The sequence below is a fragment of the Oryzias latipes genome, chromosome 24 (genome assembly GCF_002234675.1).
Source record: "Oryzias latipes chromosome 24, ASM223467v1".
Lineage (NCBI taxonomy): Eukaryota > Metazoa > Chordata > Actinopteri > Beloniformes > Adrianichthyidae > Oryzias > Oryzias latipes.
The window spans coordinates 19,679,509-19,696,233 of record NC_019882.2 but is presented as its reverse complement, the minus strand read 5'-3'; the positions used below and the strand labels follow the sequence as shown (position 1 = coordinate 19,696,233).

Here is a 16,725-nt window from a genome sequence, read left to right as displayed (position 1 = left end):
ACACACAGCGGCTTTGGGGCGGTGTGTGAGCTTTTCAAAGCAGAAATGTCACTCAGTCCTTAGAAACCGTTCCAAAAATCAAGTGGATTTGTGCTTCCAGTCGTGTCCTGACAAATAAAGGCTGACGTTTTTCCCACATATTTACGTGCAGCCGAGATGCAGATTGCAGAATTTCCCGCATGGATTTTATGTTCATCAAAGGCTACATATTGTTAGCCCGTGTTATTATACTGCTAACACGGGCTTCTTTCCAGCTCCGTTCTTCAACAGAAAAAGCACTGACCACAGGGATTAAAACGAAAATGATGAGCGAACAGGCGCGTCATAATTAACATAACATTAATAAAAGCACGTTTAGAAGATTGTCTCGTATATTACCGAGCTGACATATCTATGTATATAGCCGCTCGGCGGAACTCACATCCTCTTCCGGTATTTCAAACACTACTGCGCATGTGTGAATGATTTATTCCGACCAAAAGTGGACCCCATGTGAACGTTTGTTATATTCTGAAAACATTTTTCTGGGCCCATTTACACGGTTGAATTCTAATCCGACCATTGATCCGCTCAAGATGTTTTGCACATGTAATCACGTCTTATGGTGTCGACTTGCAGCGTGGCGGGGGCGTGGCATCACAATGGTGCCTCTCCATCGTGAGGTCAGTCACCCATCACGATGGACGATGGTATCGTCCATCGGCACAACCCTAGTGGCTGATATCAAGAAGACCTATCAATGGCTAGAAAGGGCTGGCCTACAGGACAGCACTGAAGCGCTCATCCTGGCAGCTCAGGAACAAGCCCTGAGCACCAGAGCGATAGAGGCTCAGATCTACCACACCAGACAAGACCCAAGGTGTAGGCTGTGCAAAGAAGCGCCTGAAACAATCCAGCACATAACTGCAGGGTGTAAGAAGCTGGCAGGGAAAGCATTCATGGAGCGCCAAAATCAAATGGCTGGAATAATATCCAGGAACATGTGTTCAGAATATGAACTGGAAACCCAAAGTCAAAATGGGAAACTCCTCCGAAAGTGGTAGAAAATGAGAGACCAAAGACCCTTAGAGACTTCCAGAGACTTGTCCTCAGCCTCCATCCTTGTGGTTAGCATAAAAACTCAGGATGCTGGATTTGGGATGGAACCCTCCATGCATGGTGAGGAGATTTCGTGTCTTAACATCCTTGGTCTGTATCTCTTCCTTTGGCCATCCTATTATTCCTGCAGGGTATCCCTGATAACTTAAAGTGCATAACTGTTTCTTGCTCTTCCCATTGACCTGGCTTCTCAGGACTTGCCTTACAGCCGCTTTGTTAGTGGGGTAAATAAAGTGTCAGTAAGTGGCGCTGTTTCCTCTTATCTTGGGAACTGCCATTAAACAAAACAGAAGAAGAAGAAAACATTTGTAGCCCATTTGTAGTCTTAGCTGGTTTACGCGGCCCTGAGCCTTAACGTTTCTTTTTTTTCGAAATTAAAGTAAAATTTTTCATTGTTAATTTTTTTTTATGAATATAAATATTTTGTTATTGTTGCTTTTTGATATTCGAAAACATACCCTGACCGTAAACCTCTGTAGCGGAAGTGACGTAAAAATCCACATCCGCAGAGTGTAGCCTTTACGGACAAACTAACAAATTCAGCCAATAAAAGAGAAAAAAATAATAAATAAGGCTACCTGGAAACTGCAAAGCTTCTCCCGTTCGTGACGTCGTGATTAATGTCTCTCTTTATCATTAACAGGTATGTGTCGTTGTCGCGTGGTGGTTACTCACCTCTGTTAGCCGCTAACACGTTTCTCACCAATACCAGATTCATTTTAATTTGTCGACAAAGTTTTGTTCAAAGATTATGTTTATAGTACCGGATTACTCGGAAATTATTCTTTAAAACGAGTTGATACGTTGTGTAGATGTACTTTATGCACTTAGCAGGTAGTACTATGATCTAGAGGGGTGGAAAACTTTTTGATTGTGGGCCCCACAGCGTTCCAAAATTTACCAAAAAGGTCCCCACGAGCAGATTCATCGTGGAGTGTTTAATCCACCTCATTAGAGGAAGAAATAACATGGAATCTGGATATAAACATGCTTTAGTTTTGATTGAAAATGTATATATATAATTTTAAAACACAAAATTCTGGAGTTTCTATTTTCAAACTGTGGCTTTTGTTATTGCTCCGATGGTTGACGTCCATCAGGAATAAACGCAAATTTAGAGAAATGCTGCGTTCATGGGCTGTTGGAATCATCAATAAAATGACTGTCTGACCAGGAAAACATACATGCATGTCAGAAAAACAAATCTTCCAACACCACGGGGACACACCTGAATTACAGGGAAAATAAAACAATAAGGATTATCAATATAATTATTCCAGTTTGACGGGCCACATATGCCCACAGGGCCCTAGTTTTTCCACCCCTGATCTAGAAATTGGAGAATTGGTTTTATTCAAAGTCAGAGTTTGCTGCGTAGTGTCAATTCTGTTAAGTAAATGAGAATTTTTTTTGTTCCTCTGATGGATTCATTCCTGATCCTCTGCATCCTTGTCCAAAGAGAACCTCAACATCTTCATCTCTGCTACCTCCGTAGTCAGATGGTCGTTGTCCATCTGTATTATGAAATGCCGTCCAATCAGTTTGGCTGCATTCACCTGCATCTGTGCAGACCGTCTGTCTCTGAACACCTCAGAATTCATTGGGCTGCTTCTGTCCTGTGTCACGTCATCAATAACACTAGTGTCCCAGTGCCACTAGCAGCCATGCACGCCCAGACCATCACACTGCCTCCACCGTGTTTTACTGATGATGTAGTGTGCTTTGGATCAGGAGCTTCTCCACGCCTTCTCCATACTTTTCTCTTGCCATCATTCTGGTAGAAGTTTATTTTGGTTTCATCTGTCCAAAGAATGTTTTTCCAGAACTGTGCTGGCTTTTTTAGATGCTTTTTAGCAAAGTCCAATCTAGCCTTCCTATTCTTGAGGCTTATGAGTGGCTTGCATCTTGCAGTGTAGCCTCTGGATCTACTTTCATGCAGTCTTCTTTTGATGGTAGGCTTGGATATTGATACGCCTACCTCCTGCAGAGTGTTGTTCACTTGGTTGGCTGTAGTGAACGGGTTCCTCTTCATCGTGGAAATGATTCTGCCATCATCCACCACTGTTGTCTTCCGTGGACGTCCAGGTCTTTTTGCGTTGCTGAGTTCACCAGTGCTTTCTTTCTTTCTCAGGATGGACCACACTGTTGATTTAGCCACTCCTGATACTGTAGCAATTTCTGGCATGTTTTTTTCATTGCAAACATGATGATCCACAGAGATTCCTGTGAAACATCTCCTGTCAGTCATCTGGTTGTTGATGACCTGGATCAATAAGGACAGAGCAGATTGTTTCTGCTGAGGAGACTGAGGTCTTTTGGAGTGCAGGGACCTCTTCTAAAGACCGGTTAGGACTCAGCCATCTTTTATGGCAGCAGGTGGGAAGAATTTGGAGAAGCTGGTCAGGAAAGTCCACTCCTCTTGACTCAGAGGAGGAGGTGGGAGGAAGGATGGAGATAATCTCCCACCTCCTGTATGATGTAGAGTCACCACTAAGCAACGGATACTAACACTTTAAATGTCTAAAGGACTTAATATTGTTAGAAACCTTCATTTAAACTCTACCCTACAATATTTCTTTATCATCGTATCTTATAATGCGATTTATATTGTTCTGTTTTCAGGTACCTCGGCGACAATGAGCGTCCAGCCTCCAAATCTCAGTCTGAGGCTTTGCTGCAGAAGCTGCAGCAGAAAGCAGAATGGAAGCAGAGACAGACTCTGAAGGAGCGAGAAGAACACCAACGTGAAGACCAGACGGAGCAGAAGAAGCCTAAAAAGAGGAAATCTAAGGATGTTGGGTTTAACGAAGATGATTCTGAAAACCATAATGAGGCTGTAGAACTGAGGAGGAAGGAAGGTGGAGAAAAACGGACGAAGAGAGATGTTTCAGGTACGCTTCTCTTTGTTTTCCCCGCACTCTTCCCAGTATAAAGCTCCAGACGTTATGAAATAAGTAGGAGGTCCCTGCAGGTATCTTTACATTCTTCTGTTCCTCATGTCTCCATATAAATCAGAACTGATCAAAAGATAAGAGCGAGCAGACTGGCTTCCCTGAAGCTCAGGTTTGTTGTCTGTGTCTATTTATAATATACTTACTGGGTATTTACATGTTGTGCAAAGGTGTCTTTTGTGGTACTTACCACATGTAAGAACAAGGTAAGTACAAATAAAGTACCTTGAATTTAAGTCTGCACTCGTATGTTTCATGGTATTTACCGTGAATTTACCACAGAAACTACCCCTTAAGTACACTGAAACTGGACTGTAAAAGAAAGTCAGCCCTATTTCCACTCTAGTACATGGTACTTTCAGTGCACAACATGTAAATACCCAGTAAGTATATTAAAAAAACCCAGTGTGTACCACATAAGTATGAACCAAATAGTACCACATAAATACACAGCAAGTACCATGTAAGTACAGAGTAGACACAAAAAGTACCATGTAAGTACCCAGTAAGTCCCATAAAAAAGTACCATGTAAAAAACCTGCAAGTACCCAGTAAATTCCATAAAAAGTACCATGTAAATACCTTGAAAGTACCCAGTAGTTACACAATAACTACCATGTAAATACCACTTAAGTACACTGTAAGTACTGTAAAAGAAAGAGTTAGCAATAATTGCTGCAAAACCCAACTTCTCCTGTACTTCTCCTGCATAAAAGGACAGACGAATGAACAAGTTTGAACTGTCAAACATTCCTTACTTTACATTTTAGAGGATCCCATCAAAGATGCTGCAGACTCAGAGGACAAGCCGGCAGAGCCAGAAGAGTCCTCTCCCGCCCACACTGGGTTCACCGTCCTGGGAGACTTTGAGCACAAACCTTCTTCAAAGGTTCTAGTCTTCAGGGGAGTTTTTTGGGGAGGGTTGAGCTCCTTTCAGCTCTAACTCTTCCTCCTGCTCACAGGTTCACCGAGTGCTGCCGCAGTGGCTTGCCCAACCTGATGCTATCTGCCGGGACATCAAAAACAACTTACTTCCTGTTTGTGTTGAATCACCACTCTGTCCTCAACTCCAGAAAAAGCTGCAGGATAACGGAGTTCATCACTTCTTTCCAGGTGCGGGTAGACTTTGACCCAATCCAGTCAAGTTCCTGTCAGGTCATCCAATCACTTCCGGTTCTGAATCAGTGCAGGCAGAGGTGATCCCGGCTATCCTGGACGCCGCGCAGCACGGATCCCTGCTGGGAAGAGGCGGCTTCAGGCCCAGAGACATCTGTGTGTCTGCGCCAACAGGCAGCGGCAAAACGCTGGCGTTTGTCCTACCTGTCATACAGGTGAGCTGCCAGCTCCTCCTTCACTTTAACTAAAAAAAAACTTTAATAAATCAGAATTCTGTTCCTCTGCAGCAAAAAAAGTCACCTTTTTTTTACAGTTAAGCAGCCTCTTTTTTTCTAAATCACTGACTGTCAGAGACAAAAAGATAAATGTTAACATGTGTTTTTAGTTCACCTGTTTGATTTTGAAGTGAACAAGAGAACCCTCCACTTTGTAGTTCTGCTTCTATTTCATTTTCCATTGATCTATTGTCAAAGCGTTCCCTGTGGTCTTTTAGCTGTCATTATGCACATTTGAGCCAAAATCCAAATACCTGTGAGGTTTTCTAGGACATAGTTTCTGCAGAGCAGCAGGAGTTGGCGTGGAGTAACAGGTGAACGATAAACGAACAGGAAAACTCTTTAACATCCACTGAAAGAGAAATCATTACAGATTAACAACTAAGTCTTTATTTTTTGGTGTAGAGTAGCTGAGCAAACAGATAACATGGGAAAAAAATCTTTCTCAAACCTATTAGAAAATATAGAATAAAAGATGTTTTTTTCCATGTTAAGAGAAAAAAATATCTGCCAACTGTAGTAGAATTTGTCTGGGATAAGTTGCAATGTCCTGGTCTTTTAAGAACCAAATTAAATCTTAAAAATCTGCTATAAAAACTCATATTTTGGTATGCTGCTCTGGTAATTGAAATTTGTGTCGAGTAGACCAATAGATCCATGAACGTCTTTGTTTTCCTCATCTGAGCTGGAATCTGGATCTAAACTGTACGGCCGGATTGCTCCAATACTCACCATCATTTTTGTTGTGGTGAGGGGCTGTAAGCTAGCGGGTTGATGATGGGAAGTGTGGGCAGGCTTACTCTGCCCCAATGGTCCTGGCCACCACTCAGAGGGGAATTTCCAATGCACTACTGCCGATCATCCTAATCAGAACTTAAAAGAGCCCTGAGAACGCTTTGAAAATAGATTACAAGATGATGGGAATGGGACTTAAAAAGAAGTTTCTTCCTCGGTTCTGAACCAGAAGGAAAAAAGAGAGTAAACGTGTTTAGAGGAAGGGGTGGAAGGTACAGAACCAACAAAAAGTTGGACATATAGAGAGAAAAATCAAAATAAACCACAATGGTTATTTGGGGGTGAAATAAAGTTGAAATTTTATGAATGTTTGTTTCCTGTCAGGTTCTGATGACCCGGATGGTGTGTGAAGTCCGGGCTTTAGCCGTGTTGCCGACCAAAGAACTCGCCCAGCAGGTCCGAGCCTCAGAAACCCTCCACGAAGACCCGAAGGTTCACTGCTAAACTGACCGCGTTGTGTTTAGGTCTACAAAGTGTTCGGGACGTACGCTGAGGGAACCCCTCTGAGAGTGTTGATGCTGGCCGGACAGAAGTCCTTCGCCGCAGAGCAGGCGTCTCTCTCAGAGATCAGGTCAGGACACTGAACCAAAGGGGGTTTGACTCTGTGACGGGGTCCATCTCTGTTGTTGGCTGAAGAGCTCAGGAATATCCTAGCTAAAGATCTTTCTCTGCTTTTGCTGCCATTGATGCTCGTTTGAAGTAAATGTACCCACGGAACAGCCTCATAGCGGCTGGCTCCTCCTCTTCATGCTTCTGTCGATCCACCGCTTGATTTTCTGCACCTGAAAGATCCAGAATCTCTATAAACGGGTTAATGACAGCAGGAGCTGTTTAAACTCTGGTGGTTAAACTCTGCTGCTCACTCCACACGTGCATGTTCCCTTTACACATGGAAACATCTGTTATCTTTGAATGTATTTCTTTTGAACAAAAATCCCCAGTTTTTGTCAAAAGCAAACTCTTAGCTTAAAACCAACTATTTAGCACGGTGGTGGAGGGTTAATGATGCAGTACCTCGACTCCTTACTGCTACCCCCTGACCTTCTCTGCAGAGGAAAGCGCCTCCAACGAAAACCTTTCCATGTCTGGTCTTTCAGAGGCGGCGTGCGGCGCAGCACGGCAGACATCATCGTGGCCACTCCGGGTCGGCTGGTCGATCACATCAACAAAAACTCAGGCTTGTGTCTGCAGCAGCTCAGGTTCCTTGTAAGTTCCTGTGGGTGAAGTTACAGAGTTTCTGCAGGCGGGAAATGAAAGGTTTCTGGTTTCCCTGTGAGATCATTGACGAGGCGGACAGGATGATCGACAGTATGCACCAGTCCTGGCTCAGTCTGGTGACGAGGGCCGTCTACGGACCAGAAACCACCAAGCTCCTGGGGAGGACGGAACCAGCATGTATCACAGCAGCGAGGTGGGTCACAGCATCACAGAGCCCTGACCGTCCAAAGCACTGGTTCTTCTTAAGAACTGGAGCCGGTGAGTGTGATGTCACCCATAGAAAATGGTTCACGTCCGGCTACCAACCAAATCAATTCAGTCGCCATTTTTTCACGATACGGACACCACCATGCTGGAGTAAGACAATGGCACTAAGCAGTGACTGGTCCCAGCCGGTCAATTTCTATGGTAACCACACTTTCCAATCAGGAGTGAGCGTTTGGAAAGCCACACCCCCACCAGTTGAACGTTGGTTGTGAGACCACCTACTTTTGTTGAGGCATCTGATTGGAAATGTTTAGGTTCACTAAAAAGATGTAATCAAGAATAATGATTCTGACTATTGGAGTGACAGAGTAACAGCTTTCTAGTCTATGGGGCTTTGGCGTCTTGGACTCAGCAAGTACTTCCTGTTTGGATCGCCAAGAGGAGGGGTCCCTCCGTCCAGTTCCCATTTACAGTCAATGGTCCAAACAAAAAAAAGGTAGAATGGTGTAAAGAACTTCTGAACATATTTATAAACTTGAAGCTTTAAGAATTCCCAAAAAACATAAACGGAACAGACTTCAGTCTCTGCAGTGACATAAAGTTAAACCTGATCAGTTTACTAGAGTTAAATAAAAAAACACATGCCTGCAACACTCATACTGTCAATGCAATCTCATTCATTTCTGGTACTTTTTGTTCATTTCCCATGTTTTATTCCAGATGAAACATCAGTTTCATTATCTAGAAAGGTTTCATTTATAGCCTGATATAAATAATCCTTTTTTTATTATTATAAGCAGCAGTATTAGAAAGTGTTGACCAACTGTTATCGAGGCATCAACACAAAGGAATCAAAACGCCCGTCTCTCAGTTTATCTGGGAGGAGCTGGCTACATTTCGTTTTTATGTATAGGTATGTTAGAAAGCCAAACTCTGAAGGTCTTTATTCTAAGAGGGATGTGTCAGAGACCTTCACATACAATACATATGAGAAGCAGGGTGTCATCAGCGTATCTAGACTACAAGGCGCATAAACAAGGAATAAAAGTGGAAATTTCTGCTTTAACGACATTGAAGCTTGAATCTGTGAAGTGTTTGCATCGACGTTTGTGTTTCAGTGTGAGAGTTGACCGCGTCTGGAACGCTTCTTCCTCTCTCAGTCTTTCTCCACCTCAGATGCCGCTGCAGAAGCTGCTGTTCTCCGCCACGCTCACTCAGAACCCAGAGAAGCTGCAGCAGCTGGGACTCCATCAGCCGCGACTCTTCAGCTCCGCCCACAGCAATGACCCTCCGGCAGACGCCACCGCCCTCAAACCGGAGCGCTTCGACTTCCCTCAGGGGCTCACGGTAAGACCAGACCTCTGACTGTCAGGAGCTTGGATCTGTTTTTTATGATGATTTCGGCTTTTAGGAGTACTATGTGCCATGCACCCTCAGCAAGAAGCCACTTCTCATCCTCCACTTCATCCTGCGAATGAAGCTTCATCCCATCCTGTGCTTCACCAACTCTAGAGAGACCGCCCACAGGTCGGAGGAAGCTCAAATGAAGGTCTTCTTGGGGGTTCCTGCAGCTGTTCTTCATGTCTGTGTTCTCCTCAGGCTTTATCTGTTGGTGCAGCTCTTCGGTGGAGTTCAGGCAGCTGAGTTCTCCTCCCGGCTCTCCCCAAATGAGAGGAAGAGGACGCTGAAGGAATTTGATCAGGGAAAGATCCAGCTGTGAGTATTTACTGCTGGTTTCTTTTACAGTCCTGCTTCAAACAACGGCCTCTCAACAAACTGTACGTTACATGGATTAAATGATTGAAACCTATTTATTTAATTCTTTTTTACACAAACACAAACTGAATCAGTCCACCTTAAGTACTACAAAGTAAATTCCCAACACAGATAGTGTCCATTAATCCATCCAATTAATGCAAGAAAGAAATGGTTCTCTGGTGTAGCAGCAGAGGAAAAATAGTTTAAAACCACGTGTTAATTCCCATAATTCCCATTTTCTGCGGGTCTAATGGCTCCCCCTCCCCCCATTTATGTTTAAATGATCAGACATATCAACAAGAAGACAATGTCTTCAAACCTCAACCCACCAATGGGCTCTGGTCAAAGACCTGTCCAGCACGGTGTAGGAGATCTCATGATGAGGGCTTGTTCTGCATTGAAAATGAGTTTACATGAAGGCCTCAAACAAATCAAAGAAAATCAAGGAATTCAATAATTGATCAGCAGCAAACCAAACCAGATCAGGCAAAAGTCACTTTGGGTGGCGCCAGAAGATAAATGTGAAGTTCAGATGAGATGAATAACGTGAGTCAAAGAAAGTTTTGTTTTTTCCAAACTTTTCTGGAGTTCATTAGTCCTCACTGTCCGAATGGGGTGATTGAAAGAATAGTACATTCTGATGGATAAGACATCATTTCTAAATAGTTTCACTAAAAAGGCGAACTCATGTTGAAATCTGAAGCTAAAAAGCAACAAAGGTGTTTAATAATAGCAGCGTTCACTTGAACAGAAAAGGTTAAAGGTCAGCTTCTTGGATTTTGATCCTTTCTCTGTGTTCTGCCCTTCCAAAGCCTCATCAGCACAGATGCAGCTGCTAGAGGAATCGACATCCCAGGGGTCAAGTGTGTGGTGAACTATGACGCTCCACAGTTCATCAGGATGTACATTCACAGGTACATTCAGCCCGTTTCGCCGCCGCCGCCGCCGCTGCTGTTGTCACGCCTAAACGTCTACATGTCGTTCGTATTCAGGGTTGGAAGAACAGCAAGAGCCGGGAAATCTGGCCTGGCCTTCACTTTCCTGCTGAGAGTGCAGGTATGTGACGGAGACTGAAGGTACACGGACTCTGAAGACGGGGAGCTAAAGCCACATTCTCTTCCTGTTCTCTCAGGAGAAGAGGTTTCTCCAGATGGTGCAGGAGGCTGGAAGTCCTGGACTGCAGAAGCAGATAGTGAAGCCGGAGAGTCTGAAGAGCATGGAGGAGCGCTACGAAGGAACTCTGCAGGAGCTGGCTGGTGTCGTCAAGGTGACCGTCGGCCTCCCCGTGTGCTTGTCAACAAATGTAATGTGGTTAAAAAATGGTTTTATTTTCTGTCTTTTACAGAAAGAGAAGACCAGATGACATCATTCAACCCAAAATACGTTTTATTTTTAATAAAGATGCATTTAATCTGGGTCTTTTTTTTTTTTTTACATTTTCCATCATTTCTGAAGTTTTAAACTATATTTAGAAATTATTACATTCCCTTTGATCTTTTTCTTAGACCCGATCCCACCAACTTGTTTCTACAGTTTTCTCATGTTAATATTAAAAAAACAAACTTGAAGCCGATCAGTGACGTTGCATTTAATCTCAATTGAAAGCCTGTGAACTTCTGAGCTGTGAGCTACCTCTGGTTTGTAACTGCTGAAAAATAAAAATGGGAATGTGTGCTCAATACTGACTTGAGTCTGACAAGCAGAGACTTGAGACTCAACTTTAAGGACTAGGAGTTTGAGACTTGTGAATAACACGGTTTTGTTCTACTGTTCTATCTCCTGGGCAGTTCAAACCATTGTTCAAACAAACACGCCAACTCTTGTCATGACAACAAAATAGTTGTTATAACTTGACTTGGGTTTGTCACCAAAGACTTGAAGCGGGATTTGAAGTTAAATACAAAGACCACAGACTTGGATTTGTAGAAAAGGACTTGTGCGAATCTAAGAATAAAATTACATTTGGCATTCCTCAAGGCTCCTTACTGGAGCCTGTTCTGTTTTTCATATTTACTTTATTCTGAAGGAGAGCACAGAGACTGGTCCATAGATTAATTTTATGAAGTTACTAACTGGGTGAACTCAGAGAAAAATAAAGATAAAAAAGAACAATTTAGCTCTAAACAAAATCACATAATTATTGTCTAAGACTGAAGCCATCAGGGTTTTCTAGGTATTTAATGGTACCTAAAGTCCATGTAAAGAACTACATCATGTGAAGTGTATTACCTTGGATACTTTAGTCTTTAGATTTACAAGATCTTAATTTAAATATCAAAATAAATCCAACCTTAAAAAACTATTCATAAAATTTTACGTTTTTACTGTAGCATCCAAACACTACATCTGAGTTCCACACATTTCTGACTGTCTGTCCAGTTTTTCTCAGTCACTGCTTTTTGAATAAGAGAAGCGTAACGAGTCTTTATGGTGGCAGTCAGCTGGAGATGGCCAAACAGTGGGGGGGCTATGATGACCTCCATGAAGGGTCGGGGCAGGAGGTGAGATTCCTGCAAGTCTCAGTTTTTGTTTGACACCAGACAGAGCAGTGGCTAAAGATTTTTCATCGTCATCACAGGGTCCTGCTCTTCAAATCAGCTGTGACCCTTGTGCTATCCTAGGCACTTTAACATTGGGATTTGGGTCATCTAGACCCACTAGACAGTGCTCTGAACCTTTTTTCTTCAATGATTTGTGATCTTCATTGGTGTCCATGGATTACATGAAATCTTCCACCTTTGTCGTGGTAAGGAGAACACGTCAATGGTCATCTTGACCCCATAGGATAGCACGAGGGTTACAGGTCTTAAATCCCCTCATCTGCTCGTTTAAAAAGCTGATTGTTTTTTTTTCTGTCTCTCATTGAGCTGAAATATTGAAACTAAAAAACTCAGTCATGTTTTCTTTATTTCAGTCCAGCCGTCACAGAAACCGTCTTCCTCAGTCCCACTTGGAGGTCTTCCTCCTCATGTATCTCTCTCCCTGGCTGTCCACGGCCTCGTAGAGCTGCTCGTTCTCTCTGGTTGCGTGCATGTAGCCCAGGTAACCCACACACAGAGTTATGGCCACCAGTCCCATCACCATCACTGGTTTGTTCTGTAGACAACAGCAGCAGTTTAGAGGTGGGAGAGGAGGCTTCACGCCAGCGTCGGCTTAAATCTAGGAGGGATTTTCCTGGAGTTTCTGCATGACCCTTTTGCACAAAAGCTCCTTGAAGCCCACTTACCAGGAGGACTTTTGTCTTGAAATTGTAATTTATCTCAGATACATTTACTCCAGACTCAGTTGCACAAAAACATTTATTGTGTGTAAGTTTAGGCTTTATCAGAGCCGAATAAGTATGACGTTTTGATTGATCTTTTCTTCTAATAACTGGAGATTTTGGATTCCTGCACCTCCGCTTAATATTATTTATTAAGCATTAAAGTTAAGTCTTCGAACATGTAGTCACTTAAAACCCCAAACTATCTGGCAGTTCCAACCTCACAAAAGTACAAAACTGGAACAACGAACAAGTGGGATCCAAATCATTAACACCCAAAAAGAAAGACCAAAAGTAATAAAACTAAGTAATAAAAAAATTATTTTATGAAAACAGACAAGAGTTTATAATTTTACTACTTTCTAATGTTAAAAGACTTTACAGAAAAGACTAAAATCGTTTTAAAAAAGTAAAAATTAGGGCTCAGTTTCAACAAATCCCACTTGTTAGTAAAAACTTCCCCTAATTGTTACCTAAGAATGAAACCGTTTAGTCTGTTTAGATAAACCCAAATGTATCTAAAAAAGACTGCGGCCATGATGCTTCAAAACAGGCCTTCCAAGCTCGGTCACGATACGTTTAGGAACACTCGTAAATGACAGCATTCACTTGTGACAGGGTCAATAAAAGCGGATTTTTCAGGTTTGTCTGTCTGTTACAAGATGTAACTTTTCCTTTTCCTCCACAATAAGTTACTGCTCTTTGGTGAGAAGTATGTTTCCATTGAAACTACCGATTCTTTGGTCCTTCGTGCGTCCCTAAAGTCCGAAAGGCGTGATCGACCAAACTAAAGGCCTAAACTGAAAGCAGCATGAAGAGCTTCTCACTGGTTTTATGAAGAGTTCGGGGTTAACGGCGCGGAACAGCGTGGTGGTCGTGGCGCCCCTCAGCCCCGGGGTCCGGAAACCTTTCTCCTGGGGATTCTCCTGTCCCTGACTGGCCGCTTTTTCCGACATTTTCGCCCAACCCTAAACCCGACCGTCGCTGTTAGGTTTGTACCGGAAACATGATCGGTAACACGCATGCGCAAATCTTACGTCAGTTCCTTTATGTCTATTTAATTGATTTAATTATTTATTTTTCCATTGTCTATTATGATTGTGACCAAGCATTAAAAAAAATTAACAAAACTGACAATCAATACAGAGTATCAATTTTGAACAAATTGACCAAAGGAAAAAAAAGCAATAACTGAAATAGGGGGAAAAAGAAAATTACAGAAAATGTATTTAGCCGCCTCCCCAAAACAACACTGTTGTTTCTGACGCTGTTCCTCGATAAATGTGTACTCTCTCAAAACGGCATGGAAGACATTCGTGTTCCTCCTTTGCTGAATAAAGACGACACTCCAGTGTGTAAAATTCTGTTATTCTCACTCATCTGTTTTGGAACTGTGGTTCTTCAGGGGCCTGTTTCAGAAAGGAGGTTCAACCAACTCTGAGGTTGAACTTGAACTCCGAGTTGGTCAATCGGGAGATTAACAACTCTGAGTTTTCTGTTTCAGAGAAGCTGATCCGAGTTAGGTCAATCAACTCTGAGTGGACTGATTCGGAGGTGAGCGTCCGCACCGCGACTATAAGAAGCCATTATCAATGGAGCGCAGATATCACGAGTCACCATGGCAACCGTGAAAAAAAGAGGTCTGCGTATTTTTTGCCAGCTGAACTTGACGTGCTGCTGCAGAGTTACAGTGAATATGAGCACATATTCCAGAAGAAAAGCAACACTGCTGCATCTGCAAAACAGAGACAGTTAGCGTGGGAAAACATAGCTGCTCAAGTTAATGCGCAAGTTTGCATTTAAATAATTGTCAGAAAATATTGACTGCAATAATTTTTTAAATAGCGTACGGTGTGAAATAAAAAATGGGGATATTTAGGTGTACTTTTGAAGTGTTATTCCTGGTGTAAATGCATGAAATGCTGCATAGTGTACAGAACCAATCTGGGGGGAAATGCATTTAACGTCGGTAATGTTTAGAGGACTTTTTTGTTAACCTTCCCCTCTTGCAAACGTTGGTCATTTTAATATTAATACATGCAATTGTGTTTTTCAAAGTGAACTTTTGTCTACTGTTGAACCTTTCGCTGCGCGAAGACTTCTCCTTTCTTTTCTCTCGTCTTTCCGACCGTGGTCAGAAGCGCAGGGGAGATTTCCTTCAGGGCAGAAGGGAATTCTCCTTCGGGGTTCACTTCCCGTTGGAAACCCTCAACCTCCAGAGCGGATAAAGAATGACTCCAAAACAGTTATTCTGGGAATGACACCTTCTCTTTATTAAACTCAGTGGTCCGTCCTCCGAACACACAATATATACCACGCCCACACCTCCGCTCCGTGCTCACCCCCCCCCCCCCCAATCTGCACCTGCAATCGCCCCCCCACCCTTCTCTCTCGTGGCTCGCACCCCGCTCAGCACACACACACTGCAACACTACCCTTGTATTGATCAAGTGGTATAGGTTTATATGGGATTAAGAAAGTAAGCAGTGCTAGCAAATTGTGTTTCCAAAAACTAATTGTTACATTAATCTAATTCAATGTCCCTGATTTCATTTTCATGTAGATGCAATCCTGCAGGAATTAAAAGAACATGGCAGCAGCTAAAAGTGAAAAAAAAGAGTCTTCTCAAAATCCTTGTAAATGTAATTCTCTACGAATTAATGCAGCCTCCTCGTCTATTGGGTCCTCCAAAAAAGGACAAGCCATTCTTGTCACTTAGACCGTCTCTGTGTGACGGAAATTTGGGCAATGAAGGTTAAAGCGACAAATACCGCTTCGTCTTTAAAAAGGGGAGGGGACCGGCAGAAACTTTGAGTTTAGAGGATAAAACACAGCATAAGTAACCATGGACACTGACTCCGAGTATAAGTTACCTCTCTTTCAGAAACGGGTTTGACTTACTCTGCTTTCTCTGGTTTAACAAACCTCCCATTCTGAAACGGAAAACCCAGGGTTTCCCTGATTTCAGGGTTAACGCACTCAGAGTTTACACTTAACCTCCTTTCTGAAACAGGCCCCAGAATAATTATGGCAAAGCTGACCAACTTTATCCACACAGAAGCCTGTGATCATATAAACCCTAAAATGGTAACATGTCCTTTTTGGTAAAGTACACAGTAATTCCTTTGATCTAATAAACAGTCATTCTCATTGCAAAATGTTACATTCCTAGGTCTTAAGTCATGCACTGTAAACCTTTTTCCCCGTTTTGATGGAAGAAATTGAGTTTTGTGTTTCGGCTTTTTGCAGAAGCTCTCATCCTAAAGCCAACATTTCTTACATCTTTCTGTAAGTTACAGTCACTCTGGTTAATTTAATTTTTATGTCCTATAACTTTTTCTGTTTCTTCTTTATGCGATGTTCGATGTTTTATTAACCTGAGACACGCTGACCGATTATGTGCCATAAAATGTTTTAACCACAAGTACCTGCATTTCCTGCTTTAGAAATGTCCAAATATATAAACAAAAAACTAAAATGAAACCAAATGCAAGAGGTTAAAACAAAGGAAAAAAAGACAAATAAAAGCATAAACACATCGTTAGAATAACTAGCTGTACAGTAGCTAGATGTCTTTAAACACAGATATTACCTTTAGGCAAATAATTGAGTTTCTACGTAGCAAATTATATAAATAAACTACTCCTTCAATTTAGTGGACAGACGACGGCCACACACCTGATTTCTTTCTACTTCTTTTACCAAAACGTCTGTCCAACAATGAAGTTGCTTCTTAAACGACTTTTCAATCGGTACATGTTTGGGTCTCCACTGGTTATAGTTATTTAATTGCTTATTTTTGTCATCAAAAACTGTTCTGTTCCACTTTCTCCACCACTATGGAAACATCTAGCCTTTCACCCTATTTTATGACCACAAAATGTTTTTTCCCTTTTGATTTCTGAGAAAAGCTTCTGTAAAATTAATTTCAGGGAGTTGGAGCAGTCAAAGGAAGAACGCGAAGAACAGCACTGTTGACCTTTAGAGACCTTTTGCCTGATGAAAATTCAGCTTAAAGCTGCACTTCCCAGTATTTCTGTATTCA

The 16,725-nt window shown here is 42.3% G+C and overlaps 2 protein-coding genes across 3 annotated transcripts; one reads left to right on the top strand and one right to left on the bottom strand.

Annotated features, from left to right (window-relative positions):
- The first annotated feature begins 1,571 nt into the window (after positions 1–1,571).
- ddx51 (DEAD-box helicase 51) lies at positions 1,572–10,835 on the top strand. Of its 2 annotated transcripts, none has more exons than XM_023953081.1 (16): positions 1,572–1,741; positions 3,721–3,989; positions 4,820–4,938; positions 5,012–5,162; positions 5,240–5,380; positions 6,560–6,631; positions 6,700–6,806; positions 7,333–7,441; positions 7,513–7,646; positions 8,821–9,007; positions 9,072–9,187; positions 9,260–9,376; positions 10,231–10,332; positions 10,411–10,474; positions 10,551–10,685; positions 10,764–10,835. In XM_023953081.1, the coding sequence occupies exons 2-16, from the start codon at positions 3,981–3,983 to the stop codon at positions 10,779–10,781; spliced, it is 1,581 nt and encodes a 526-aa protein (XP_023808849.1). In that variant the 5' UTR covers positions 1,572–1,741; positions 3,721–3,980; the 3' UTR covers positions 10,782–10,835. The 2 variants fall into 2 exon arrangements, with proteins under 2 accessions (XP_023808849.1, XP_023808848.1); XM_023953080.1 differs by having other exon boundaries at positions 5,235–5,380.
- Positions 10,836–12,261: 1,426 nt separating this feature from the next.
- On the bottom strand, positions 12,262–13,709 carry smim8 (small integral membrane protein 8). Its single transcript, XM_004083900.4, has 2 exons — positions 13,508–13,709; positions 12,262–12,514 (listed from the first exon to the last, which is right to left on the bottom strand). The coding sequence occupies exons 1-2, from the start codon at positions 13,634–13,636 to the stop codon at positions 12,359–12,361; spliced, it is 285 nt and encodes a 94-aa protein (XP_004083948.1). The 5' UTR covers positions 13,637–13,709; the 3' UTR covers positions 12,262–12,358.
- Positions 13,710–16,725: the final 3,016 nt, after the last annotated feature.

What these genes read in the sequence shown, in the direction of transcription:
- ddx51 (XM_023953080.1), top strand. Translation starts at nt 1,719, where the DNA reads ATGTCTCTCTTTATCATTAACAG. An exon ending in CCAAAGAACTCGCCCAGCAG is followed by an intron (nt 6,632 to 6,699) that starts GTCCGAGCCTCA and finishes CGTTGTGTTTAG; the next exon opens with GTCTACAAAGTGTTCGGGAC. An exon ending in TCTAGAGAGACCGCCCACAG is followed by an intron (nt 9,188 to 9,259) that starts GTCGGAGGAAGC and finishes TGTTCTCCTCAG; the next exon opens with GCTTTATCTGTTGGTGCAGC.
- smim8 (XM_004083900.4), bottom strand. Translation starts at nt 13,636, where the DNA reads ATGTCGGAAAAAGCGGCCAGTCAGGGACAGGAGAATCCCCAGGAGAAA. An exon ending in CCGAACTCTTCATAAAACCA is followed by an intron (nt 12,515 to 13,507) that starts GTGAGAAGCTCT and finishes TGTTGTCTACAG; the next exon opens with AACAAACCAGTGATGGTGAT.